Source organism: Hemicordylus capensis, chromosome 1, assembly GCF_027244095.1.
Source record: "Hemicordylus capensis ecotype Gifberg chromosome 1, rHemCap1.1.pri, whole genome shotgun sequence".
NCBI lineage: Eukaryota > Metazoa > Chordata > Lepidosauria > Squamata > Cordylidae > Hemicordylus > Hemicordylus capensis.
Genome location: NC_069657.1, coordinates 51,027,258 through 51,054,943, shown reverse-complemented (window position 1 = coordinate 51,054,943; position 27,686 = coordinate 51,027,258). Strand labels below are relative to the sequence as shown.

The window sequence follows — 27,686 nt, the reverse complement described above, 5'->3', positions numbered from 1 at the left end:
ACCCCCCATCAAGAAAGAGCCAGGACAGGAGTCAGGGTTGTTTCTGGGAGCCATAGACTGTTGTGAAGGAGGAATGGGGCTGGTTTTGACAGACTTGTTTGGAATAATTATATTGTCTCTTCTGTGTCTCTTGGGCAAAAGGAGGGCCTGTAGGAACAAAATGGCTGGAAAATGTGTGAGTTTGTCTCCTATCATCCCTGTGAGGGGCAGAGGTAAGAGTTTTGCACTTATCTTTAGTTTTTACTAAAGTGTCATTAAGTGCCTCTTCCCTGTTGGGCTTGAAGCCATTAAAGGGAACAATGGCAAGTTTGGCCTTGGAGGTGGCGTCAATGTGCCAATATTTCAGCCAAATATTGCATCAAGTAATGACATTGGAGGACATGGCTCTAGCAGAGAACCTAAGAATATCTAGAGTGGTATCTGCTACTACTGGGGCATCTGTAGGAGGATCAATTCCATTATGTCAGTAGGTAACATGTATAACTTACTGGCCAAATTACTGGTACGTTTACTAGCTGAGGGTATTTGCCATTCCTGTATCAGAGTATTCATGAAATCTTCAGGAAGAGGAATTTTGGATTGTTATGGTTTGGATTTATGCAATACAGAAGAACCCTTGGAAGCAAGTTCAGATTCAACAAGTACAGCTGTCTCCAGACCTAGGGCTGAGATAATTTTGGATAGAAACATGCTGAACTCCTCAGAAATGAATAGTATTTGAGATACAGCAATGCAATCAGGTTCTTGATCATCTGACCATTCCCCTTCCTCTCTGTCACTACTAGTTCTAGGATTTGTAGGGAGGGGTTGAGGAACAGGAGAATGGTTTCCACCCCCCTTGTATTGGGAGGGAGGACAATCCTCTGGATCTATAGGGAATCTTTGTGGGATGTGGGGGTCAGGAGAGAGCCATCTTGAGAATATAGAATAATGTGGAGGGCTGAGGACTTTGTGATTGGTCAAATTTAGTGCTCTTAATTCTGTTTTGTCTTTAGTGAGCTGTCATACCTTGGAGTTTGTGCGGGTGAAATCGCCATTTCCACCAGTCCCCAGCAGCCTGTAGCCATGATTGTCGGAGTGCTGCGACTAGAGGGGCCAAGCAGAGCAGAGCTGATGGTGCAGTGAGGGCTGCCTCTTTACTGGGAACACAATGCATTCTGGGATACTTCTTTCAATCAGGGAGGACCCTATGATTTTTATTTTCCAGTAGTGGTTGTTATATGTGGTGCTTGTTTAAATGTTAATGTCTAGAACTATGTGTAAACTGTTGGTGTAAGTCTGTGCAGGAGGTTGATTGGTGGCGGCAGCAGTAGTGAGAACCCTGTAGGAGGGACAAGGAAACCCTGTAGGGGGGCAGACAGAGTAAGCAGTTGGATGATAGTTGGTCGGAGTTAAGAAGGGGATCTGGAGGCTTAGATCAAGAAAGCAGTTGTAAACAGGAGGAACTTCTTTGAGAAAGAGAGAAGTGAAGCTTAGGTAGAGGTAGAGGACAAAACTGCTCTCTGGTAGGAAGCCTATTACCTGTTCAGGAAAATACCTCAAACTCCTGAGAGGGGAGGCAGGTCAAAGTGATCAAGCTAGGCACCTAACCCCTCTGTGGAGAAAACGAAAGAAAGAAAGAATTTTGTGTGTAACTGTGTAACAGCTGGGGGAAACCTGCACTGCTATAAGTTGTAAGTTATAAGAATTTTGACATCACTCTGGAACCACTACACCTATGTACATCCGTAACTTTGTAGTCATCATGCTTAAGAGCAGGTGTTTATTATTGTTATAGTTTCAAGGAATAAGTACATTTTATTTTCCTATCATGTCACCAAGAGAGACCCCTACGCTACTACACAGACAAGAGTGGGAAGAAATGAACTTCTGATCTCAGATCCTGCCAGATTAGATCTGAGTGGTGGCAGCCAAGACACCCTGAAGTAGGAAAAACTCTCATTGACCCAACTCCTATTCCACAGTGGAAATTGTGGCTGCCATATTTGTCTGGATGTGGGGTTTGCAGAGCCAAACAGAGGCTCTGCTCATCTGTCAGGAACAGGGTAGGAGTTTTCTCTGCCTCAAACCACCCCCATATGATTGTGTGAATGGCATCATTGACTTTTATTAACATTTGAGATAGTGCAAGAAGCAGGACCCCCAAGTTTGCATAGTTGCCATCAGCATGATTGATCTGTAAGACCTAAGCTGACTACGGATTCCAGGGGCTACACCAAGTATGATACACATACGCAGCATACCTCTACCTTCATAGTCCTACTTTGGACACCAGGAGTTGACACCAACAAGACGGCACACTTTACCTAAGAGATCTCACTTCTGAAGTTGCCAAAAGACGTGCAACGTTCATTAGCTATTGTCTACCCCATGATCACATGTTTTGATAAAGCTAACTTTTTAATCTACATTTTTTCATGCTGAAGTTGCCCAATCCTAAAGTAGTTACATTTGATTAAAAGAATGAGTTGTAGGGACATGGAGGCTTCCTCTAGGTTCCTAGGTTAATTATCTGCCCTTCTTGAGATGGCTGTTGTATGGTGCCAGAATCAGTATCCCTCAGGGACTTACAAACTCTGTAAATAAAAAATAAAAATAAAAAAAAATTCAGTGTACTAATATAATACAGTAGTCTAATTATTGTGGTTACTCAATCATACTTGCAAATGTCTCTTTCACATTTGAATCCCACCCTTCCTCTTAGAAGCTCGGGGTAGCCTATATAGTTTCCTTTTTATCATCACAACAACCCTGTGAAATAGGGTTAGGAGAAAATGCAACCAGGAAGCTTCATGGCTAGCCCAGAGTTTTGGTCACAAAGTACAAATTTATTGATTTTCAACATAAGCCTATGTTCCTTACCTAACAGAGAAAGTGAGAGCCTATTTCTATATCGCTGAAAGTTATTTAACGTCCTTAATACCTTTGCGATTCAGAGTGCTCCTTTTCTGCTAAGTCAATGGCTTCTCTTCCTTTGTTTCTTACAAATTCTTCATTCAGCCCAAACTGCTGTAAGGTGTCTCGAAAGAGCCTCTGTGCTTCCTGACGGGCACCATGCTAGGGAATAAAAAGTTAGCCATTTTAGTAGCTGTCTCCCGCCACAGCCTTCATGATATTTAAAATTATTCAAGTGAATTCTCTTAACTAGGAAGGCAGAAGAATATTTCTCTCAGTACTAGAAAAAGTGATTTAAACTGTATGTATGAGGGAATTTTTCAAGGACGATTATATATTCAAATGTGTGTGCATATAAATGAATAAATCTATATTGGAAGCTATCTGTCTTAGTGTCTTGACTCCCAGTAGCTACAGCCTGTGTATTTGTCTCCCAACCTTCTACCAAGGGTTTTCCCTGCCAGTTCCCTAGAAGGCAAAAGGTTTACTTGAATACTGATTCCCTACTGCAAATCTGGCAGTTCTCCCCATTTGATCTTCCATAAGCTCTGCCAATTCAGCTACTCCAAAATAGTTACCTTTGTGACCTGTTCAAATAGATATGGTCTGTTTTTCACTCTCATCTTCATCTCTTCTAGTTCTTTTTTATACTCCTTTGTTCTTTTTCGGTCATTCTGCCTGAAACAGATTTCCTTACCATTAGAAATTCTTCACACCAGGCATACTTACTTCTCTAATTCCATAGCGTGCTTTTAACTGGCAGGCAACTAGCCAAATTCAGTGATGGCAATTCATCCACAGAAACATGTTTTGGCATCAAGCCATGCTGCTGTGCAAGTGTGGAAGATAGCTGTGGACTTGCACTCCTTAAGAGTGAAGCCTTGCTGAAAAGCTCTAAAATTCTCACTAATGGGATCACCAGTTGGGCAGGGGAAAAGGTACTGCCTGGCTGGAATCTGGATTCCTCTTCTGCTTGATCAACATTATTTCAGTAACGAGAACTTCAGAGGCAGGACAGAGAGTGTTACCATGAGCATAGCACTATGCACACAGCTTTCTGCACTAACATTTGCCTCGATTCCACACATTTGTAGCAAGGCAAATGTGTTAGCTTAAGAGATTCTGAAATCTTAAAATGCTGTATACAGTAAACGTTGTGTTACAAAATCAGGTGTTAAATTCTACAGCCATTGTTAAAAATAGTTTATGTACACAAAAGACAATTCTCTCACATATGGCTGTGTTAGAGCTTCTCTACCTATTACTACGAATATTTATAGCCTGCTCTTCAACCAAAGTTCTCAAAGCGGTTTACACAGAAAAATATATATAATTAATTAAGATGGTCCCCTGTCCCCAAATGGCTCACAGTCTAAAGAAACATAAGGCAGATACCAGCAACAGCCACTGGAGGGATGCTGTGCTGGGGTTGGATATGGCCAGTTGCTCTCCCCCTGCTATATTTAAGATAATCACCATGTTAAAAGGTGCCTCTTTGCTCAGTTACCTAAATTTGCTTTGTTGGTGTTTTTTAATCAATTTCTATATCGCCCAAAAATTACGTCTCTGGGTGCGAGTTTGCAACTCAGTAATAAGATGTAGCTTCTTTATGGAAATGGTTTAATGCTGAATCTGAATTCCTTTTCCAGTACAAAATGTTCTGTAAACCTAGGGTGTCCAATTGTGCCTGGAGACAGTAGTGGTGATCAGTGTTCCCTCTAAGAGGGATTCCCAGATGTTGACTACAACTCCCAGCATCCCCAACTGCAATAGCCTTTGCTTGAGGATAATGAGAGTTGTAGTCAACAACATCTGGGAATCCCTCTTAGAGGGAAGATTGGTGGTGATGAGCATGAAGTGTATTTGACTGGTAGAAATGATTTCTGAGTTTTGGTCATGAGCACTTGAGCCCAATCCCATTCCACATATATGCTATCAAGTGAAGGATATTACTCCAAATAACTTGCTACCTATGCAAAACAGAACACTAACCAGTGTTGTTTCAGCTTTTCTTTGTGTGTCTCCTTCAAACTTGTATGTGGGTCCATTGCTTTTGCTCGACAATTCACAGACCAAAGCATAGCCTGACTTTTCTTTCTCTGTAGCTCTGCCCAGCGAAGTCCTTCGTTCTCTCTGTATGTTTTATCTTCTTGGAGACGTCTATGATGATGGATGTGGAGAAAAATTATTTCACAGTGAAATTATTAAGCTTTCCAAAATAAAGAACAATGAAGGGCCAGAGCACATATCCAAATTCACTAACATTTTATTGTTTAAGGATATAGTCACAGGTATTATTACTCACTTAATAGCAGACTCCCTCTTTCTCGCTGCATCTGTGATATGAACTGGAAGTGTGTTGGAGGAGAGGGATGAGAGGCAAGTCAAAGAACGACTCCTTTGTATTGGTGTCTTAGAAGGCTGCTGAAAATCCTGAAAGCAAGGGAATTCAGCTTTGTGATTTTTACCTCATTTTGTACAGCACTTTGGGCAGCAAGAGGATTATGGGAGTTGTAGTCAACAACACCTGGGAATCCCTCTTAGAGGGAAGACTGGTGGTGATAAGCATGAGGTGTATGAAGTAAAAGCTCATTATTATTATTTTTACATTGATATCTCTCTCTTCCAAGGAGCCCATAGTGGTGTACTACATACTTGAGTTTCTCCTCACAACAACCCTGTGAAGTAGGTTAGGCTGAGAGAAGTGACTTGCCTAGAGTCACCCAGCTAGTATCATGGCTGAATGGGGATTTGAACTCTTGCCCCCCCCCCCCCGGTCCTAGTCCAGCACTCTAACCACTACACCACGCTGGCTCTCATCTCTTGTGACACCTACATTTGTACTTTTAGAGATCTTTGTCTTATCAATGCAAGGGCTCAGGCATCTTTCACTTCTTTCGAGTTATTCAGAAAACATCCCTTAGGTTTCATACAAAAGAAATTATTTCTGAAATGCTTTTTACCCAAGGTTGTAAGGCTGGGTTGATGTATGCAGTGAAATGAGATGGTAGAATGGATTGGATCAGACTACAGGCAGAAGATTTAATCTTTGAAAGCTCTTCAACATTAAAAAAAGGGAGGGGGGACATGTTTGGGTATTTAGAAAACAACAACAAGATCTAGTACTTGAGAGTGAAGAGATTCTTTCCCAGTTCTTTGCTTGTTGTGCAGCAACAAGACACAGGGAATGTTAACATGTGGAGTATTTTAAAATGGTGTGATGCCCTACCTGCAGTCTGAAGTGGTGCAGTCCATTTGACCACCTCTGCATTCAACTACGTCATTCCAACACATGTATAGACCAGGCCACACTTTCTATCCTCTCTAATAAAACGCTTGGTGTCTGTGCCTCCCTCGGATGTTCTGGGCATGCGCGGAGCGCATGCCCAGAACGCGCCGAGACAGAAATGGAGACAAGGACCAGGCCGCCATCTTGGCCGCTTCACCCGGCTGCGGAAAGGCCAGAAGCGGCCACCACAAGGCAGGAGAGAAGTCGGCGGGGGAAAATGGCCACCGCCTCGCCAAGAGGAAACGGAGACCGGGACCGGGGGCCGAGCGGAGGCCATGGACAGCACTAAAAAGGAAATGCAGCCGCCACCGTTGCCGCCGAACTCCCACCCCCCCTCCCAATGTCCGAGACCACCTTACCCATGTCAGTTGGGCAAAAAAAGTCCTTAATTGAAGAGGGAGAGAGGAGCTCGCAAACAGAGCTCCTCTCTGAGCAAAGGCTCTGCCTGAACTGACACTATGGACGTGAAGGACCCAATAGGTTTCCTTCGCACCCAAAGTGCCAGTTCCGGAAGAGGCTTTGCAGAGAGAGGAGCTCTGCTTGCGAGTTCCTCTCTCCCTCATCTTTTAAGGTCTTTCTACGCCCAACTGACATGGGCCAGGGTTAGGAGGTCTCGGAAGCTGGGAGGGAGGGTGGAAGTTCGGTAGCAACGGCGGCGGCAGCATTTTCTTTTTAAAAACTTAAACCAATAGAAAGGAAGAATGCTTAAAGGGGGGGGGGGAAGCTAGCGCCCGTTGTTATAACGGGCTTAAAAATACTAGTGTGCAATATGCTGGACATCGCATATTGTCCATCTGCCCCCTAGTGAAGGCAGATTTGGAGGCTCTTATATACTAGCTTTGATATTTATATTAATCTTGGCAACATATCTCATTTTTACACTATTTCTCCTATTGCTCTAGAAAGCAGACAGGACAATTGTTTACCACAAGTGGACCTAGTATTCAACTTCAGGCTTGTGTTGGTGCTCATTCTTGGCTCTCATTTTGTCCCATAACAAGTTTAGCTCTCATTTTGATCTGTAACAAGATTGTTCCTAGTAAGACTTAACTTCACAGTGGGAAATTATCTCAGTGTTGAGGAAATGGATAGCAAAGTACATCTAGCATTATACACTGATACTTAGGATTGATATGAGAGGCAATACAAAGAGGTACAAGATTAACAATAACTCTTACCATCATCTTATTAGGCACCTGATGTTTGCAGCGAAGATTAGATGTTCTCAATCTGAATGGTTTACTATGAGTTGCTTCTTTGATTTCCCGTTTACATAATGCTTCTCTCTGAAATGCCCAGTAGAGTCCTTCAAAATCAGGCACAGATGTGTTAATTCTTGGTTTAAAACTAAAGTTGTCCTGCAGAAAGCTGAGTTTTTCCTCTCTGTTTCTGGAAGCAATTCGAGATTCTTTCTCTCTTTGTCTTTTGCCAAGCTCAATAGGAGCACAGGAGCTTTCCAGTAAGTCCTTGGCTCTCATCTGAATACGGATTTTCCTGAATAATTCAGCTTCTGGAGAATTAAACAATGGTAACAGAAGTCCTGACCAGAAGAACATATGCATGTGTAGCTACTGCCACAGTAGAAAATGGTGAAGCAGAGTGCATACTGAAGGCTTCAAGTATTCATACTTAGGCAAATATTTCTAACTTACCTCAAGGGTTGCTGTGGGAATAAACAACCATGTATACCGCTCTGGGCTCCTTGGAGGAAGAGCAGAATATAAATGTAAAAATAATCAGCAACTACTATTAATGCAGGCTGAGTGTTAAAGCAAAATCTAGAATTGTAAATCCACAGTGTTGGAAGCCACTTAACAGGGTAAAGGGGTGTTGAAAGGTTAGCATCCTTGAAGAGAACTTTAAATTCCTAGCCATCATGTTTTGTAACATGGCTTCCTCTAGATGGTAAACTGTGGCAGATACAAGGGCCTTGAGGATGGCAGGGAGTCTGCTGAGAACAATGGAAGCTGAGCAAAACCTTCAAACAAAAGCATGGTCTTTACTTTTCACGTAGCCTTAATTAGCAGTGTGTAACTACAGGGCAAGAACTAAAGAATGGTGAAATGGCTCTTTAGTTATGTCACTGAGACGGGAGGTGACCTCCCCCCCGCCCTCTCTCTCTCTCTCTCTCTCTCTCTCTCTCTCTCTCTCTCTCACTCACACACACACACACACACACACACACATACACACACCCCCTCGGTGTGTGGTTTACTTGCCTGAGCAAGTAATCTGGCAGAAACCCCCTTTGTGCTTTCTGATTCATGCGCTATGCTACTCCATTCCTTGATAGATGAGGGAGTCCACTGCTGGTTTCTTGCTTAGATGTCTTGCATCTACCAATGCAAAGTCGTAACACTGGAGAAACTCTCTCCTAATTTGCACAGTGCAACTGCTGATCAAGACTTACAACTCTTGTTTCAAGTGCTGATTCAACAGTTGTTAAACCAAGAATTCTGTTTTTGCCCATTCGTCTGACAGGCCCTACTTGCGCTTACACTGTTTGCAATCTGGCAGGACAGAAATGCTACTTTCTGTTCTCCTGCTTTTGTTCTGATCAATACTGAATTTGTGTAGTGGATACTCTTTCTAGTACAGTCAAAAGACATATTCATACCTACAATGAGTTTTTAAGGCAATCAAGACATGAGATTTCTTGTTTAGGAGATACACTAAAATATTTACCTTTGAGTTTATCCCCAAACACTGGTTCATAGATGGATTTGGGGATCTTCTTCCTGACTTTTGATACTGATTTCTCAACTGGAGCTAGCATTTCCAGAATCTTCTGTCTGATTGTTTCCTTTCTTTTTTCTTCTTTTTCCTGGAAGCTGAAGGGTTTTTGCATTGAAAGAAGAAGTTCCCTTCTCTTCTGTGTTTCCACTTGCCTGCGAATTTCATTCTTTTCCATTATTTCCTGATAGAGTGGCAGATAGACGTGAGCAGGCACAGGTTGTGCCCTGAACTGTTTCTGGCATTCGGCTTCTTCTTGGCTTTGCCTTTTATATGTGGTTGTCTCAGCTTCAAGCAATACATTCGATTTTAACAACTGAGACTTCTTATGAGCTTCTCGAAGTGTCATCCTGAAGGGTTGTGGGATGGTAATAGAGGAGATCCATGCAGCTGAAGTGCTCTTTAGTCTTGAACAGGACTGAGGAAATGAACAGTGGTTTTGTTCATCTTTTGAGTTATTCCCAGTGAGATCAGTCAAAGAGTTGAATTCTTTAATGTTACCAGATCTGAGGGTAGGATACAAATAGTGTTATGAGAGCACAGAAATAAGTGGAAAGGCTATATTTTGGGGCATTTTATTTCCAATAAGTAAAAGAAGGGAGTGTACCATTACTAAGCACTTGTATAGCAAGTCTAGCCGGCGTGGTGTAGTGGTTAGAGTGCTGGACTAGGACCGGGGAGACCCGAGTTCAAATCCCCATTCAGCCATGATACTAGCTGGGTGACTCTGGGCCAGTCACTTCTCTCTCAGCCTAGCCTACTTAACAGGGTTGTTGTGAGGAGAAACTCAAGTATGTAGTACACTGCTCTGGGCTCCTTGGAGGAAGAGTGGGATATAAATGTAAAAATAAATAAAATAAATTATATGAAAATTTTATTATTCGCCTTTCATATTGTCCCAAGGTGATGTATATAGTAAACCACACACAACCCAAATACAAAATTCACAATATACAATAAAACAGCAACAGAACCAATTTAAAAGAGCAGATGATTCCAAACACTAACACAATTAAACTAAAATTGTTTAATTGGGCAAATTGGGCAAAAACTAAGTGGCAGTGGAAAACTGAAAGGCCGGAAGGGTATGGGAAGAACATTCCAGAGCCTATACCCAGTCATCGAGAAGGCCCTGCCATGTGTGCATGACAAACTGGCCTTAGCTGGTGTTGACACACAGAAGCCCCTCCCCCAGCTGATTTCATGTACTGGGCAGATTCTGCTGGGAGCAAACATAATAACTTTGGAAGCTGCCCTATGCCAAGTCAGACCCTTGGTCCATCTAGCTCAGTAGTGTCTACACTGATAAACTTTGGCTTCTCCAAGGTTTCATGCAGGAGTCTTTCCCAGTCCTACCTGGAGATGCCAGGGACTGAAGCTGGGGGCCTTCTGCCTCCAAAGCAGATGCCTTACTCCTGAGCTATGGCCCCATCCCTACAGACCTTATGGGCCCATGCTGTTTAGGGCTTTAAAGGTTTTGAATTAGACCCAGAAGGGAACTGGTTTCCAGTGAAATTGCTCCAGAATTGGGGAGATATGATTACACCACCTGACCCCGATAACACTCTGACTGTAGCATTTTGCACTTGCTGAATCTTTCTGATAATTTTCAAGGACAATGCCATGAACAATGCATTACAGTAATCTAAATGTGACCAGGGCTAGCTCTGCCTGTTCAAGGTAGAGTGCTGCTGGTGCACTAGCTGAAGCTGTGCAAAGACATTCATGGCTACCATCGGGGCATCCGGGAGCAAAGTCAGATCCAGGAGTACCCCAAAATTGCATACCTGCTTTTTCAAAGGGTGTGCAACCCTATCCAGAACAGGTTGAACCCCCTCTTCTTGACTGGCTTTCCTACTGACTGATAGCACCTCTGTCTTATCTGGATTAAGCCTCAGTTTTTTGGGCCCCATCCAGCCCATCAGCAGTTCCAGCCCCAGGTTTAAAACATCCACCACCTCCCTAGTGCCTGTTAACAAGATGAAATAGAGCTAAGTCACCCACTTACTGATGACAATGCAGCTCACATCACCAGACAACCTCCCTCAGCAATTTCATGTAGACGCTGAACAATAGGGGGGACAAGATCAATTCCGGAGGGGCTTCATAGGTCAATGGCTCAAATAGAAGTGATCTGTGTCAAACAAGACCTTCTGCAGTTGGGACACCACTACATGCTCAGTCACCTTGTGCCGAAAGTGGATATTAGAAACTGGCCAGTAATTATCAAAGCAGGCAGGATTACTTCTTCAGATGCAGTTTAACTACTGTCTCCTTAAGACAAGATAGCATCTTTGCCTCTCTCGAAAATGCATGTATGATCTCTCTCTCTCATCTAGCCTTCCTTGCTTTGGCAGTTCTTATAAGCCAAAATATTGCTCTCACTGCAGAGGATCCTGTCCACATCATCAAGCTGCATCAACTTAAATCTAACAGTTGGAGCCTACTGCATTATTTTATCAGCTCTGCTGCACAATAATTGCACTCAGACTATAAACACTTTATGGCTATAAAATGAAGCATGCTATGAATTTCATTTTCACTCAGTAACTGCATAGTAAAACCTGCTAATCCCATGGAAAAATATTATGGGTCCACTGTTCCCTCTAAGGCGTGCGCACATGCGTGTGCTCACAAGTTTTCTGATGTCCGCTCAGTTAATTTTAGATCCCGCTCAGGTTGAATTAGGAAGGCCCCACTCTGACTGCATGTGCATACACAGTGCCTTGATACTGCAGCCCAGAACAAAACTCATTCTGCACAGAGATGAAAAGAATTGAGGGACCACTGTATGGGTCTGTTGCATCTTACCTCAAAGCTTCATAGAACTTTGCTGGCAACGTCAATCGTCCATTGTCCTGAAAAAAGTCTTCCAGTTCCTCATCTTCCTTGGGTGGTTTCTGCTTGTTCTCCAGCTTTATCTGGTACATCAGACCAAGTTCTAACAAACATTGCTGGTTTTTCTTTTTGAGGGCCTTCAATGAGTCATAAAATCTCTCTTCTGAACTTGAGGCAGAGACTATCTCATCACCAGGCTGGAGAAAGCCCAGCAGCTCACCTCTGTCGGCCAGAGCAACACCTTTACCCTGTGCTGCTTCTTCCGATTCTGAATCGGACTGCACTTTAACCGGAAATGCCTAGAAAAAGCAGAACAGTAAAACACAGGCTTCAAACAGATTTTGAAGACCCTTCCACATTCAACACAGTGCTTATTTCACTATGGGCTCCACTCTGATGCAGAGTCAATTTGTGTTTTTCAATATGCCAACACCTGCTTGTGTGAATTGGTCCCTTTTGGTAACTCTTATGCATGCTCACTTGACCAGGATCCCTGTCAAGGAGTTGGCCTATATTGAATGTGTGTTCCTAAGTCTATGGACCAAGGATAGATTGGGACTTCTGTTGGTATACCGATCACCTTGTTATCCAACAGGGCCCCTATCTGAGCTGACGGACCTGGTTGCTGAGCTAGCATTAGAATGGACCAGGGTGTTGGTGGGGGTGGACTTCAATGTCCATTTTGGGACTGGGTTGTCAGGGGCAGTTCAAGAGTTCATAGCTGCCATGATGACTATGGGCCTATCCCAAGTGGTTTCTGGACCGATGCATGATGCAGGTCATATGCTTGACTTGGTCTTCTGCTCTGATCAGGGTGATGTTCAGTGGATGGGGACCCCTATTATCTCCCCACTGTCATGGATAGATCACCATCTGGTTAAGGTAGGACTTGCAGGCACAAGCCACCTCTGCAGGGGTGAAAGACCCATTAGGTTGGTCTGTCTGAGAAGGTTATTGGATCCAGTAGGATTCCAAGAAGCCTTGGAAGGGTTTCCAGTTGGATCTGCTAGTGATTCTGTAGATGCTCTAGTGTAAATATGGAATAATGAACTTACTAGAGCGATAGACACAATCACCCCTAAGCGTCTCCTCCGACCTGCTTTAAAGTCAGCCCCGTGGTATCCAGAGGAACTGCGGGAGTTGAAGCGGCGAGGTAGACGACTAGAGCGCAAGTGGAGGAAGACTCGATGCAAATCGGATAGATTGCAACACAGAGCTCATTTGAGGATCTATGCTCTGGCAGTGCGGACAGCAAAGAAGCGGTTCTTCTGTGCTCGCATTGCTTCTGCAAGTTCATGCCCAGCTGAGTTGTCTAGGGTTGTGAGGAGACAAGTTCGTACCCCCTCTGCCTTGAATTTGAACTTGGAGCCATCTGTTACTTGCTGTGATGTGTTTACCAACTTTTTTGCAGATAAAATATCTTTTATTCATGCTGAACTAGACTCCACGCACTGCACTCTATCGTAGAGGTACCCAGCAACTCCTCTTGTGGGATTGAATTGGATTACTTTCAGTCTGTTACTTCTGAGGATGTGGACAAACTGCTTCCCGATGAAGCTGGTATGGAGAATAGACTGTGTGCCCAACCACCTGCTCTCTTGACCCTTGCCCAACCTGGCTTATTTCATCTGCCAATCATATTATCAAAGAGGGTCTGGTAAATATCAAGAATGCTTCTCTAAGGGAGGGTAGGATGCCTCCTTGTCTTAAAGAGGATATTATTAGACCTTATTTGAAGAAACCTGCATTGGATCCCTCAGAGTTAGCTAATTACAGACCTGTCTCCAATCTCCCTTGGTTGGGCAAGGTGACTGAGCGAGTGGTTGCTTCTCAGCTCCAGGCAGTTTTGGATGACACAGATTATTTAGATCCTTTCCAGACTGGCTTTCGGGTGGGCTATGGGGTTGAGACTGCCTTGGTCGGCCTGATGGATGATCTCCAATTGGCGATCAACAGAGGGAGTGTGACTCTGCTGATCCTTTTGGATCTCTTGGCGGCTTTCGATACCATTGAGCATGGTATCCTGCTGGGTCGCTTGAAGGAGGTGGGCTTGGGTGGCACTGTTTTACAGTGGTTCCGCTCCTACCTCTCTGGCAGATTCCAGATGGTGTTACTTGGAAACTGTTGTTCTGAAAAACGGGAGCTAAAGTGTGGGGTTCCACAAGGCTCCATACTGTCTCCAATGCTTTTTAACAACTACATGAAACCACTGGGAGAGATCATCAGGAAGTTTGGTCTGGGATGCTATCAATATACTGACGACACCCAGATCTATTTCTCCATACCAACTTCATCAGGAAATGGCATGACCCCCTTGCCTGGAGATGATATTGGACTGGATGAGAGATAACAAGCTGAAGTTGAATCCTAACAAGACGGAGATACTGTCTGTAGGGGGTCGGAATTCGAGAGATGGTTTAGATCTGCATGTTTTGGATGAGGTTTCACTCCCCCTAAAAGATCAGGTTCGTAGTCTGGGAGTGCTGCTGGAACCCAAACTCTCTCTGGTTTCTCAGGTTGACGCTGTGGCCAGGAGTGCTTTTTATCAGCTTCAGCTGATATGCCAGATACGTCCATTTCTGGAGACAAATGACCTTAAAATGGTGGTATATCTGCTGGTAACCTCTAGGCTTGACTACTGTAATGCACTCTACGTTGGGTTGCCTTTGTATGTAGTTTGGAAACTACAATTGGTACAGAATGCAGCAGCCAGATTGGTCTCTGGGTTTACCCGAAGGGACCATAAAACACCGATTCTAAAAGAACTGCACTGGCTACCGATACGTTTCTGAACGAAATACTGGTTATTACTTTAAGGCCCTCAACGGCCTAGGTCCAGGGTACTTAAGAGAGAGCCTTCTCCATCATGAACCCTGTCGCCTATTAAGATAATCTGGAGAGGTCCAGTTATGGTTGCCTTCAACCCGTTTGGTGGCAACTCGGGACCAGGTCTTCTCTGTGGCTGCCCCAGGACTTTGGAACGTACAGTGGTCCCTCAACTTACATAAATAATCCATTCCGAACGCACGTTCGGAGGTCGAAATTTTCGTAAGTCGAGGAGTGCACCACGGAAGTCTGAAAACATTCGTAATTCGAGGAAGCCACATCTAAAAATTCGTAGGTCGAGTAAGCTGAATCTAAACCGGCAACTACTTCCGGTCTTTTTTGTCGCTCGTAACTCGAAAACAACGTAAGTCGAGTAGTTCGTAGGTCGAGGGATTACTGTACTCCCTGCTGAAATAAGAGCATCTCCTTCTCTGTTTGCTTTTAGGAGGACCCTGAAAACATACCTGTTTTCCCAGGCTTTTAACTGAAATTTTAAATTTTAGTGTGTGTTTTTATCTACTGTGATTTTTATCTGTTTTTTATGAATTTTAAATGTTTTTATATTTTATATTATGTTTTAATTTGTACACCACCTAGAGATTTCTATACTGGAGTAAAGCCCCTTTAACTCAGTTGGGAGCCTCCAGACTAATCATGACTAAGCACCTCTGAAATTAGCAAGACAAGTTACTCATAACTAACTTAAGTACAATTCATTTTAATGGGAATTATTCATGACTAATTTAGTCTGGATACTCTTCAGTATTGATGCTTTTGAACTTTGGTGCTGGAGAAGAATTTTGAGGATACCATGGACAGCCAGGAAAACAAACAAATGGGTCATAGAACAAATCAATCCAGAGTTTTCAGATTTTTCAAAACTATCTTATTTTGGACACATTATGCGAAGACCCAGCTCCCCTGAGAAGTCCATAACGCTGGGGAAAGTTAAAGGAAAGCGAAGAAGAGGACGACCAGCAGCAAGGTGGATGGACTCGATTAAGACAGCAGTGAATGCCAAGTTGAAGACAGATCATCCTGGAGACAATCTCTCTATGTGGTCGCTAAGAGTCCACACCGACTTGACGGCACTTAATCAATCAATCAATCATCTATTCAGTGAGAGCTGCTTCTAAGTAAACATACAAAGGACCACCAGGCTGCAATAAAAGAGGTCATTCTTCTATGGTTATTTGTTATTTTAAAATTTGCACTGACACACAATACAACGTTCATAGGCAACTGCAGTGGCAGCAGGTCTGGGCTGTGAAAAACGCGACCACCTGCTCGCTATCGGCTTCCTCACATTTCCACCCGCCCGGACCCAGCTTTTCTGTTAGGGTGTGGCCAAGGCAGCTAAGTCATGGCAAGAACGACACGACGGTGGTCAAGTCTCTCGTTTCCATGGAAACAGTCCGCCATCGCCGTCACACCTACCCGTCTAGACTCCTCCGCTGGGAGCTCCGCTTCGGCCCCCCCCCGAGGCTCCCTGGGATTCCACCACCGTCATCTCGGTTCGGCACCCACAGCTCACCTCCTACTACCAAGCATTACAAGTTTGCCATGCCCTGGGGACTCCGCCAATAGGCATCCGCCTCTTTTGTTGTCTCTTACGCAGGGACCAATGATTGTTCGGCATGAGGCTTTGACCCGCCTATCCGAACAAAATTCTTTGATCTCATTCCTCAGGTTCTGTTGTCAAGGCGTTCGTGAAGCCGCTTCCGGTTATGCGTTGTTCTGGTGACGATACGCCACTTCCTGAATCATGGCAGCGGTTGTTGCTCTGAAACCGTGCCATGGCCTTGGGCTTCCGTGTAGGAATAGTTTCGGGCTTCGTACTGGTCTCGTCGCGTCACTGGTGTGGCGGGGCGTAGTAAGGTCTAATGGGTCGAAGGCGGTGTACGACGTGGTGGTGTCAGGGGGTGGCATGGTCGGAAGTGCCATGGCTGCTGCACTGGGTATGAGGCTGATTAGCTGGTACTAGCCCCCTTTGAAAGGAAGCTTCGGGATTTAAATGCAAATTGCTGCTGTCAGGCTTGTCGATGAGAGATGTTGGCCAGCATCAAAGAAATCAAGGGTGACCTAGGGCTTAGGGTGGTCACACCTGTACTGATATTACACTGTTATGATACTTGCAGCAAACACTATGGCATTTTAGTGGTGGAGCTTAATGATATGGACAGACTTCATATCGGTAGTCTTTGGTATACATTGCAGGAATATTCAGCATGGCTGTGCCTCTGAAGAGCTTCCAAGGACAACTCTCTCTCTAAACATGCATTGATGATAACTCAAGGTTATTGAACTGTGAAATGCTTTGGTTGGGTCCAGATATTGAAAAATGTAGCAATTTGCATATTCCTGTCAGTTAAGAGTTTGCTGTGATGCAACAGGAACCTTAAAAATAGGTTTAGCAACAGTAATTCTCTATGCTGTTGGCTCGATTCATGCTGTGGGCTCAAATGCTTATTCATGACTAAAAAAACAACTTGTTTTAGTTGGAAGGAAAGATATATTAAATGTAGAAGAACCTAGTAAATGAAGATATACACACTGATTTAGGGGAAAGATCTAACTTTGACGACTTTCAGTTTTAAGGATTAAAAGGTGCTGTGTGATCTTGAATGTACAGGAGACAACACAAGATTTGCTTGTTAAAATATGTATATCCCGCCTTTCCTTAAATATGCTCAAGGCAGCTTACAATAATGTGATTTCAAAAAAAGACAATCAATGAAAGCAAGGATTATTATTTTTTAGATTGTGAATCCTTTGAGGACAGTGATCAGTCTCTTTATTTATATCTGTGTAAACCACTTTGGGAACTTTTGTTGAAAAGCGGCATAAAAATATTCATTGTATTTTGTATTGTATTATATAAACACACAAAAGCAATTACTCCTTGGTCAAGTTTAAATTTGCCCACAAACCTTTCTGAAAAGCCAAGTTTTGATCACTTGCCAAAAAGCCAGCAAGGAAGCAGACATATGGGTTTGGGGAGGGTGTTCCACAACCTAGGTTCTGTTGCATGGCCTCACCCACTGCATTTTGGATGGTGGAGGCACAGTCAAAAGGGCCTTGGCAGATGAACAAAGTGCTTGTATGGGTTTGTTAAGGGAAAGAGGTGATCCTTAAAATATGCTGGTCCCAGGGTGTTCTAGTGTCTTGCTTCAGGTTGTTAAAAATACTTGATTGGCCTTTGTTAGAAATATCTTGTTGTTTTTTAGGACATGATGCTCATCTCTCTGAGAAGAAAATTCTTCTACTTGAAGCTGGTCCAAAGAAAGTGTCTAAGGAGTTGCCCAAGACTTATAGTAACAGAGTCAGTGCTATTACCCCTGGCTCAGCCACACTTCTCAGTAGTAAGTACAGCTACAGCATTCACCAGTTATAAAATTACAGTGTGAGTCTGCACAGCCTTGCATCTCAGTCTGTAGAGCCAGGCCTGCACAACTTTGTCCCCCCAGCTGTTTTTGGACTACAACTCCCATAATCCCCAGCCACGATGGTCAATAGACAGGGATTATGGTAGTTGTAAGCCAACTGCAAGAGAGCCAAAGTTGAGCAGCCCTGCTGTAGAGAGTGCTTCTGAGAGCTGTGCATAGTTATACGGTTTACACACATCATGGATCATGTCCCCATCATGAGATGAATTCTTGCAGCTTTGCTCTCTCTCACAAGCAAACAAAAGTAGTAGGGTAAGAGAGGAGGAGCTATTATGTCTTCTTCTCCTTGGAATATATTGCTTATGAGACCATACACCCACTGGTCTGGAACTTTGGGTCTTTGCCCAACTCTGTGGTCTCTACAGCAGCTTCTGTAATAATGCACTCCCTTCCTCCCTCCTCCCTTCCTTCCTTTCTAGGCGTAGCCAAAGTAATGGCAATAAGACTAGAATCAAGCCACAAGCCAAACCAGGTTATGTTGAAAGGGAGAGTTGTAAGGGATCAGAAAGAAATAGAGAACTTGATTTGACTCCTCAGCCTGAAGGTTCCCCTTTAAACATTTGTGGATGTTAGGATTATTCCTTTAATGTGAGAACCTTTCTCTTTCTAGGCTTTGGTGCTTGGGATCATATCTGCAGTATGAGGATCAAACCCTTCCGACGGATGCAGGTGTCAAATAAAGTCTTTGTCTGTCTGTGGTAATGTAACTTGGCACGATTTCAGTTCTCAGACTGTTTTGCTTCTTGGCAGCCCAAGATTTGTTTCCTCTTTGGGAAGGGGTACAGGTAACTACACATGTATGTAGTTATGGAAGCAAGTTCTGTGTTCCCTTTCCATGTTCTTAGGGTCTTATGCAAAGGAGTAATGCTTATCTTTTATGCAGGGAAATAAACAAGTAGTACTTGTATCAGGACCATTAACTTCTCCCTTGTGCATAAGACCTGAGAAGTGTGGAAAGATGTGACTCATTCATGCATTCTCTGCTGCTACTTCCACATTACATGTGAAACTGTTTAATATTAACTAGATCTTTTGAATACTCGGAGAAGTAGCCTTTGGGAAGTATCCCTGCCACTTCTTCAATTTCCTGGCAAAATCCTCCTGAACCACTGGATTGTCGTAAGCATTAGGATAACATATATTAAGTGCTTTGAGAAAAGCATTATATTCATTCATTCATTCATTCATTTATTCGATTTCTATACCGCCCTTCCAAAAATGGATCAGGGCGGTTTACACAAAGATACAACAAACAAATAAGATGGAACCCTGTCCCCGAAGGGCTCACAATCTAAAAAGAAACATAAGATAGATACCAGCATCAGGCACTGGAGGGATGCTGTGCTGGCTGTGGGTAGGGCCAGTTACTCTCCCCCTGCTAAATAAGGAGAATCACCACATTAAAATGTGCCTCTTTGCCAAGTTAGCAGGGGTTTTACCACTACTTTACATATAAATGTAAAGTAGTGGTACTGCTGTGAGGTTAGGAATTGCTCAGGGTTTTCTCACATTAATGTTAAAATGCAGCGCTAGTGTATGGCAGTTCTGAAGTTATTGGTGTTTTTAACCATAGTGTTGTATAAGCAGGAGCTTTGATAGAGGAGGAAACTTCTGCATTTGTGTCTGCATCTTCCTGCTGTGGCTAGTAGCATTTCTCTTACAGGTGTGGGATGCTTGTTCTGAGGCCATGATAATCTTTGATAAAGATAACTTGGAAGACATGGGTTATATCGTGGAGAATGACATCATCATGTCTGCTCTAACCAAACAGTTAGATGCAGTGTCAGGTAGTGGCTGCTTTCTCATTCTTGGTACCCTTGAAGCACTTTCTCTGACTTAGGTTCATCGGGCGTAGAGGCCCATGAGAGATGGAGAAATGTATACCAATGAGATAATTTGGGGGTGTACAGTGAGTTTTTCTGGGCTGGGCTGAGTATGGAACAGTTCTCCCCTCCTCTGTGCTTTCCATGTTTAGAAACTGGGAGATAACTTAATTGACAACCATCAAAGTAATTAAAGATAGGAGGAAGTTTATTATGACAGTGAGCTGTTCTGCCTGAGCTTTGGCTGGTTTTGATTTTTTTACTTTTTTTGTTTCATCTCTCTCTATTGTTTGGTGACATTGATACATTGTGTCCCCATCAGACCGAGTGGAAGTTCTCTACAGGAGCAGAGCAGTTGGGTACAACTGGCCCCTTCCTTATCAGACTTCTGACTCAAGCCCTTGGGTCCAAATTGATTTAGCAGATGGACGCAGACTTCAGACCAAACTGCTGGTAACTAAGCCTTTATTTTGTGTTTGATCAGGCACCATCTCTTGCCAAGTCCTTTCCCCTGGATTTGGTTCTAAGCTCATGTGGTGGTACACCACCAGCAGGAAGGGGCTAAGAGGTGAGTTGGAATGGTTAGAGGTTAAACAATATTCACTGTGGTTATACTTGAAAATTTATAGCTTTGGTCCTTAACATGTTTCTTAGGGAGTAAACACGATTACAATATTGGGCCATAGTTCAGTGGTAGAGCATCTGTTTTGCATGCAGATGGTCTCCGGTTCAGTCCCTTGCATCTGTAGATAGGGCAGGGAGAGATTTCTGCCTGAAACCTTGGAGAGCCCCTGCCAGTCAGTGTGGACAAAACTGAGCTAGATGGACCAATGGTCAGACTCAGTATAAGACAGCTTCCTATGTTGCTATCTTGGTGTAGAAAAAAGGTAGAGGGGTGTGTGTTGGATGCTATGTCTAGTAGTTGCCTATTGCAGATAATGAGACCTGGAGGACTTTTTAAAAACAGCTGTTGAAAGGGGTTTGCTTCAGGGTTTTTTTTTTTGCCCTTACAGATTGGTGCAGATGGGCAGAATTCTATGGTCCGGAAGGCAGCTGGAATCCAGACTATTCAGTATCAATATGACCAGTCAGCTGTAGTTGCCACTCTTCACTTGTCTGAAGTAAGATTCTAGAAAATGAATTATTTTGGATGCAGCTTCTGAACACACACAATAGTGGAAAGTAAGCAAGTTTCACCTGGTTTTCTTGTGTCACAGGCAACAGATAACAATGTAGCATGGCAGAGATTCCTTCCATCTGGGCCAATTGCTCTCCTCCCGGTAATTACTCTCAACTCATCCAGTTCTTAATCTTTGCTTTACTTTCCCTTTTTCTGTCTTTGGCATGAAGCTTGTGCTGTTTTATCCTTATTAATATGCTGAGCATCCTTTTTTATTCTTTGGAGTTAGGAACTCCTTGCTTGGCAGGGGATGGGGATTGGTGAGCACCATGGGAGGATCTGACTGGTGCTCTCTCTCTCTCTCTGGTTTCTGATTTGTTGGGCCAGCTCTCTGATACTGTCAGCTCCTTGGTTTGGTCCACATCACATGAACATGCATCCGAGCTTCAGAGAATGGATGAGGAAAGTTTTGTGGACTCCGTCAACTCAGCTTTTGTGAGTATTGTCCTCTCATCTCATTGATGTGCTATTTAATTATGTGCTTAAATAGGACACACAGTACAAATAGCAAGCTGATGGAGTTAACTTTCTTAAATTTGGTTGAGACAGGATAAATGCTTGTTCATATAAATAAGTAAATACTTTATTACGGTCTTTGAGCAGATGTACTTGTTCATTCATATATATATATATATATATATATATATATATATATATATATATATATATATATATATATATACACAGATACAGTAATTATGTACCTATAATTAAAAGTACAGTAATTATGTACATATAATTCTAGTAGATGCAGGACTATAATTATAATTACAGTAATTATGTACATATAATTCCAGTAGATGTAGGACTATATAATTATAATTACAGTAATTATGTACATATAATTCCAGTAGATGCAGGACTATACTGTATTTTGTTATAAGGTGGAGAAAACCTAGATATATCTTGGCCACTTCTACAACTAATATAAGCTATGATGGATTTTTTCTTAAATATGAGAGAAAAGAGAAAACATTATTTTAATATGTCCTGACATTTTCATTTTGGTTCAAATCTTCTGTCACCATAATATGTAGTTTGTTTACACGTTGTGAGACGTTGGTAAAAAATAGGTTATTCTTATACTTTCCATCCAAAAGTCTCTGGCTAATGTAACAGGAAACTGAAAATGCCAAGCTTGTTTTTATCGAATTTTTTAAGCTCCATCTTGGTCTTGAGTGAGACAAAGTACAATTCTTTCCATTTATCAACACATGGTGCGTGTTGTTATTTACTTTCTTGGCTTTAAAATAACTCCATATGTAGTCAACACACCCTTTTGTTAAAGAAGGTGGTCAATGAAGTCCTTGCAGCACAGTTCTTTCCTGCTCTGCTGGGATACTGTGAGAAGTTTTGGGTATGTGGGAGAAGCTCACATCATAGCTCCTCTGCATTCAGCTCCCCTCCCTCCCTTTTTGGTGGGATATACAATGGAATACTTTTGCCAATTGGAGTATAAGCTATGCCTTATTTATGCACTGCATTTCCTATATCTTTCATTTAGATATATACATTGTGTGTGTATAGTTGAACTGCAGAAATTGAGGCCTTGCAGATTGTGGGCCCCACAGCTGTGTTGTCTGACTTTTTTTCATTTATGTGCACCATGAGTTTTGTTCTTGGTGGCAGCATCAAGGCAGTGTGTACACATATGCATTCAGAGTGGAGCCTTCCTGATTCAACCTGAGCGAGATTTAAAATTAATTGAGCAGACATCAAAACTCTTGTGTGCACACCCATGTGCATGCCTTAGCGGGAACATTGCCCCACAGTATGTTTCTTGTGAATATGTCTACTGTGGGTCCAGTATGAGACACACTGAGAAGTTTGAGAGCAAAACACAAGAGGAAATAAATTGTTTCTGTATTCCTAGTTTTATCATTGGAATTGCTGCCTCCTTCTGAGTTCTAATCGGACTCCTAATCCTACAAGTTTTTGAGTGAATCTTTGATGTTAACTCATAGTTTTTCAATGTTTCTGGGAATAATAAGGTAGCATGTAATAAATCTCTATCATTATTCAGTGGAGCAACGCAAATCACTCTGATTTTATTGATACTGCTGGATCCATGTTCCGATCCGCTGTTTCTCTCCTGATGCCATCAGGGACTGCAGCTCGTCAGCTGCCTCCAAGTGTTGCAAAAGTGGATCCAAAGAGCCGAGCTGTGTTTCCTCTTGGACTGGGGCATTCAACAGAATATGTCCAACACCGTGTGGCCCTTATTGGGTAATTAACATTGAGGAACTTTAGCGCCATAATAGATTTTTGGGAGGGTGGGATGATTCTAGTATGTATGTATGATATCCTGCTCTTTCGCCAAGGAGCTCAGAGCATTGTACATGGTTTGTTTATCCTCACAACAACTCTGTGTGGTAGGTTAGGCTGAGAGATAAGTGACTGGCCAGTGAATTTCATGGCTGAATAGGGATTTGAACTTGGGTTTCTCCCATTGTAGCCCAACACTCTAACCACTACACCATGCTGGCTGCAATTGAATGGAGAGTTGTCTTGAATAGTGGAAGTAAGCTGTTTCTAGTGCTGGGGGGGAGGGGGGTGGAGATTCTTAAGAGTATAGTACAGTTTCCTCTTAATTGGGGAGGAGGGACTGGTGGATTGTGCTTGGAGACCTGAAGTTCAGGGACATAAATGGTACTAACTGTGATGGGGATGGAGTGTGGGAATAGGCATCAAGTATTGTGTGGGTATTCATTGTCCAAGAGCACACTGTGATGAGGATTTTTGAGGCCAGTATGGTGAAACCTACATAACAGCAGTGGGTGGTGTACTTATAGAGCACCAGAAATGTGGAGATTGTTCTTTGTACTGAATAAAAGTTGCTATTATCCTTTCCTTTTAGGGATGCAGCTCACAGAGTACATCCTCTTGCAGGTCAAGGTGTCAATATGGGCTTTGGTGATATTGCATGCTTGTCACAGCATCTTAGTGCTGCAGCATTCAATGGGAAGGACCTGGGTAAGGATTTAAAACTATAGAATAGTATGTGGCAATATGACATGTCCCTTCCAATGGGCTGCTTGTTTGCCATTCAGCTTCTTCATGCAGAACCTGTCTGAATTGCTAGTTTCTACTTTGAGTGCAAATACTAGCATCGTATTGGCAAACGTGGGTGGATTGTTCCATATCTTCAATCTGCTGCCTTTCTCTGGAAGGGGGAAATCTGTTTCACTAAACTGATTGATGTGGAAACTAGAAATGATTAATGTGCCATCTGTGATCCTAATATATGTCTGTCCAGTTTGGATGATACTCTGTACTCCTAATCTACTGAATAGGATAAAGATGTGTGTAGTCTGAGCGTGCATGTTTTTCACGCCTCCTGGTGTTCAGGGGCACCACTTCCTAATGGCACGGTGGGTGGCATTTGTCTGAGCCACCCCTCTATTTGCACCAGAAATACTAGCTTGGATGAAGATGCACCCCTATGCACTGGGAGAGGGGAAGGATGTGTGCACTCTCGAGTACACCCATCCTTATATGGTATGGTGGGCTGGTCAGACAGGGTATTGCCTGAACTTGCCCATAATCTAGTTGTTTAAAACATAATTTAGTTGGAGTATGTGAGGAGGAATTGTGTGTTCTAACCACCCTTCCTTCCCTTCTATTTGAGTCACATTCATCACTATTTGCCTGCTGAAAGTGGCCACTTTCATAGAATTTCAGAGTGACAGCAGGAGTTAGCCAACAATAGAGGCAATATAATCCACTACTGGGGGGCAAGGGAGTTCAAGGGATGCCATTATTGCCCCCCACCTACTGACCAGCTGCAGTTGAGGATTTCTTTCCTCCCACTTGCCCTGTAAAAGGGTATGATGTGCTATTTTTTAACTGTTTCAATTCAGCTTGGTTTGTCCATTCACTAATGCATGGTTGTTAGTGTGAAATCAGGGGCCCATATTTAGGATCGCTTGACATCTTTTGCCACCCTGTTGTACTCCGTTTGAAAAGATAAACTTTTCCCAACTCTTTGGAATGTGCTTATTATGGGTGAGACGGGGATTCTAATGCATTTTTGGCTTTTGCAAGTGTGAGAACAGAACCAGGCAGTGGTAGTTAATGCTGATTTGCTGCAGAGTTTAAGGGTGAGATCTTGTGTAAGTAATGGCTGAATTATTCTTCTAGCTTATTTAGTCATGGGAGAAAAGGGATGAGAACTTGCATATAAAGGGTGACAAGAAGAAAAAAGGTTTTCAGACTCTTCCCTCTACATACTACTACATCTTATCATTAACAGGCGTCAACATTGTTAAATGTTCACTGGGCAAACTCTTTGGTCTGTATTTAATTGGATGATTGGAATATTGGTATTTGGACCTGGATGAGACATTATCTGTCCTTCCCAGTCCAAGTCCTTAATTTTCAGATTTACATAATAGATGTTCATCCTGAGTACTGCAGAGTGACACACCAACATTGTTTTGAACAAGGTGAAATGTTGGAATGCCTGCATTTAATTGATGGAGGTTTCTGAACATCATTTTATGGTGATGGTCCATGGAGAAGGCCCTGGGAGGTAGGAAGGAGGTGTAGCTACTGGTAGCTTTAAAATATTATTGGAAAGTGTACATTATTTTATAAATCAATATTATGCTGTCCAGCATGCAGCAAGAGGGTGTGTGTGGGAACATTGTACCTCACGTAGGGTGAAAAAACACCTCGAGTTGGCCTGGATCATTGGGCCAGCTGAGTTAACCTTGTAGACCTGATCCAGCTTGCCGGTCTGATGATTGATATGTTTGGGGTAATCCAGCTACCAGTTAGTCACTTTGGGAATAAACTTTCTGTTCCAGGCTCTTTAAAACATCTACTGCAATATGAAGGAGAACGACAGAGACACAATCTTTCTCTCATGGCTGCCATTGACTTGCTCAAAAGGCTGTACTCTACAAGTGTCTCTCCTTTTGTGCTGCTGAGGACATGGGGATTGCAAGCAACAAACGCTGTACCTCTAGTTAAAGTAAGATACTCTAAAGAAAATCTTTGATGCAAGGGGTTAAGGGACTTCCTTAATCTAGAACATGGTGGGAGGGCAGAGTTAAGGGGAACTTTCTTTGCCAGAAATGTGGGAACTACCAGCATGAAACGTTGGCTTGGCGTGTGGAGTGGGGTGGGGTTAGCCAGTCACAGAATGGCAGCTTGTACAAAAACTTGCATTGACAGAATGAGGGATTTTAACAACTAAACTGCTGAATGCCAAGATAATTTTGCTGCAGGTCAGGAGGGGAGCAACTGCTTTGTGGGGAAAGAAACTGGAGAGAAAGTAAAAGCAAGCCTGAGTATCCAAAGAGCGAGATTGATTAAAAGTGGCACGGCAGTGCCCCCACTCAGGCAAAAAATCAGACTTGCAGTATTGGTGGGAACAGAGAGAGAAACAAGCCCAGAGGCCTGGACATCTACTTCTGGTAACCTCAGGAGCTACCAGTAGCTCCCAAGCTACCTAAAGCCTACTCCTGATCTAGAATATAGTAATGGTAAAACAGCATGATTGTTTCTGCAGTAGATTCCCTAATAATGTATTCCTTTCCTCACAGAGGTGTTTGTATTGATTGATGGCTGGATTGTTTAAGGATAACTAGCCTCACCTAAAACATCTGGGAAAGGGTACCTCACGCTGTTTTTGGACCAGCCAGCTCCATCACTAAATTAGCTTGCTTGGAGAGTAGTGTTAGCCCGTTGAAAAGCAGCGTGGTTGCTGACCACACAAATGGCCACCGGCCATGTGTGTGCCGGTGTCTCATCCAGGGGCAGCTGGGAGACACCCTGCCAGTGTGCAAAGATATCTGGAGGGAGCACTGGGATTACAACAACAGGGGCAAGTGGAGGAGGAGCAGGTATTGACCTGCTCTCCTCCTTGTTAAAGGGGCTGTGGAAGTCTCTGTTTTTAAAGGGATTGTACTGGCAATTTGGCTTCTGAATTGCATTTCAGCACATTCCTAGTAGGTGTGTGTTGTCTAAGTGAGAAGCAATTATTCTTGTGCTGTTTGGGGAAGATTGCTTGAGAAATATTTGGGGCAATCTCATAAGAACAGCCCTGCTGGATCAGGCCCAGTCAGCTGGTTAAGTGAGAAGCAGCCTACCAGTGTGTTCATATTGAGAGGTTGGAGGCTCTCTGGCGAAGCTGCTTGGGCAGGTGGTAGGGGCGGTTGGCATTTCAGCCTATGAGCACCTTCGCTAAAGAGTGTTTGTGACCCTAGGCTAACACTGCTGTTTTAAAATATCACAGTGTTTCTGTGGAAACACTGGGCATTTAATTAATGAACAGACTATCACACAGTTCTGGATTAGTTTCTCATGGAAGATCTTGCTTTAGACCCTGTTTATGTCCTCCTAGCCAGCAAGTAGAATACAAGTAATTATTTTCATCTTTTTTTCTCCCTTTAGGAGCAGATCATGGCATTTGCCAGTAAATGACATTTTTGTGAATCTTGAAGTACTGGTGATTGTTGTAGACTTACACTTCATTTGAAGACTGTTATTATATTTGACTTGATATATTTAAATAGATAAAGAAAAAAATGAGCAACATGAAATTTTATTAACCATTGCTTATTCTGGCTGAAGTTCTTTGCCCCAGCAGGATCAAGCAGTTGGTGATCTGCCAACTGGTAATACCAAAGTTCTCCAACCTCATCTAGTAC

At 43.0% G+C, this 27,686-nt stretch overlaps 2 protein-coding genes across 7 annotated transcripts; one reads left to right on the top strand and one right to left on the bottom strand.

Annotated features, from left to right (window-relative positions):
• Positions 1-1,728: 1,728 nt before the first annotated feature.
• Positions 1,729-16,251, bottom strand: FAM161B (FAM161 centrosomal protein B). 5 transcript variants are annotated; one of them, XM_053263859.1, is made up of 9 exons: positions 16,116-16,251; positions 11,729-12,054; positions 8,870-9,423; positions 7,363-7,694; positions 5,201-5,328; positions 4,888-5,055; positions 3,474-3,573; positions 2,924-3,057; positions 1,729-2,576 (listed from the first exon to the last, which is right to left on the bottom strand). In XM_053263859.1, the coding sequence occupies exons 2-9, from the start codon at positions 11,845-11,847 to the stop codon at positions 2,492-2,494; spliced, it is 1,620 nt and encodes a 539-aa protein (XP_053119834.1). In that variant the 5' UTR covers positions 11,848-12,054; positions 16,116-16,251; the 3' UTR covers positions 1,729-2,491. The 5 variants fall into 5 exon arrangements, with proteins under 5 accessions (XP_053119834.1, XP_053119815.1, XP_053119825.1 ...); XM_053263840.1 differs by having other exon boundaries at positions 16,019-16,223; XM_053263850.1 differs by lacking the exon at positions 16,116-16,251 and adding an exon at positions 15,865-16,002.
• Positions 16,252-16,292: 41 nt separating this feature from the next.
• COQ6 (coenzyme Q6, monooxygenase) lies at positions 16,293-27,592 on the top strand. 2 transcript variants are annotated; one of them, XM_053263936.1, is made up of 12 exons: positions 16,296-16,539; positions 17,809-17,943; positions 18,638-18,696; positions 19,691-19,814; positions 20,173-20,303; positions 20,864-20,971; positions 21,068-21,130; positions 21,358-21,465; positions 23,054-23,256; positions 23,888-24,003; positions 25,839-26,005; positions 27,430-27,592. In XM_053263936.1, the coding sequence occupies exons 1-12, from the start codon at positions 16,347-16,349 to the stop codon at positions 27,457-27,459; spliced, it is 1,437 nt and encodes a 478-aa protein (XP_053119911.1). In that variant the 5' UTR covers positions 16,296-16,346; the 3' UTR covers positions 27,460-27,592. The 2 variants fall into 2 exon arrangements, with proteins under 2 accessions (XP_053119919.1, XP_053119911.1); XM_053263944.1 differs by lacking the exon at positions 27,430-27,592 and having other exon boundaries at positions 16,293-16,539; positions 23,136-23,256; positions 25,839-25,977.
• The last annotated feature ends 94 nt before the right edge of the window (positions 27,593-27,686 follow it).

What these genes read in the sequence shown, in the direction of transcription:
- FAM161B (XM_053263827.1), bottom strand. An exon ending in AAGTTCTATGAAGCTTTGAG is followed by an intron (nt 9,424 to 11,728) that starts GTAAGATGCAAC and finishes TCCTACCCTCAG; the next exon opens with ATCTGGTAACATTAAAGAAT. An exon ending in GTTTGGGGATAAACTCAAAG is followed by an intron (nt 7,695 to 8,869) that starts GTAAATATTTTA and finishes TTAATTCTCCAG; the next exon opens with AAGCTGAATTATTCAGGAAA.
- COQ6 (XM_053263936.1), top strand. Translation starts at nt 16,347, where the DNA reads ATGGCAGCGGTTGTTGCTCTGAAACCGTGCCATGGCCTTGGGCTTCCG. An exon ending in ACAGTTAGATGCAGTGTCAG is followed by an intron (nt 19,815 to 20,172) that starts GTAGTGGCTGCT and finishes TGTCCCCATCAG; the next exon opens with ACCGAGTGGAAGTTCTCTAC. An exon ending in ATTCAATGGGAAGGACCTGG is followed by an intron (nt 24,004 to 25,838) that starts GTAAGGATTTAA and finishes TTTCTGTTCCAG; the next exon opens with GCTCTTTAAAACATCTACTG.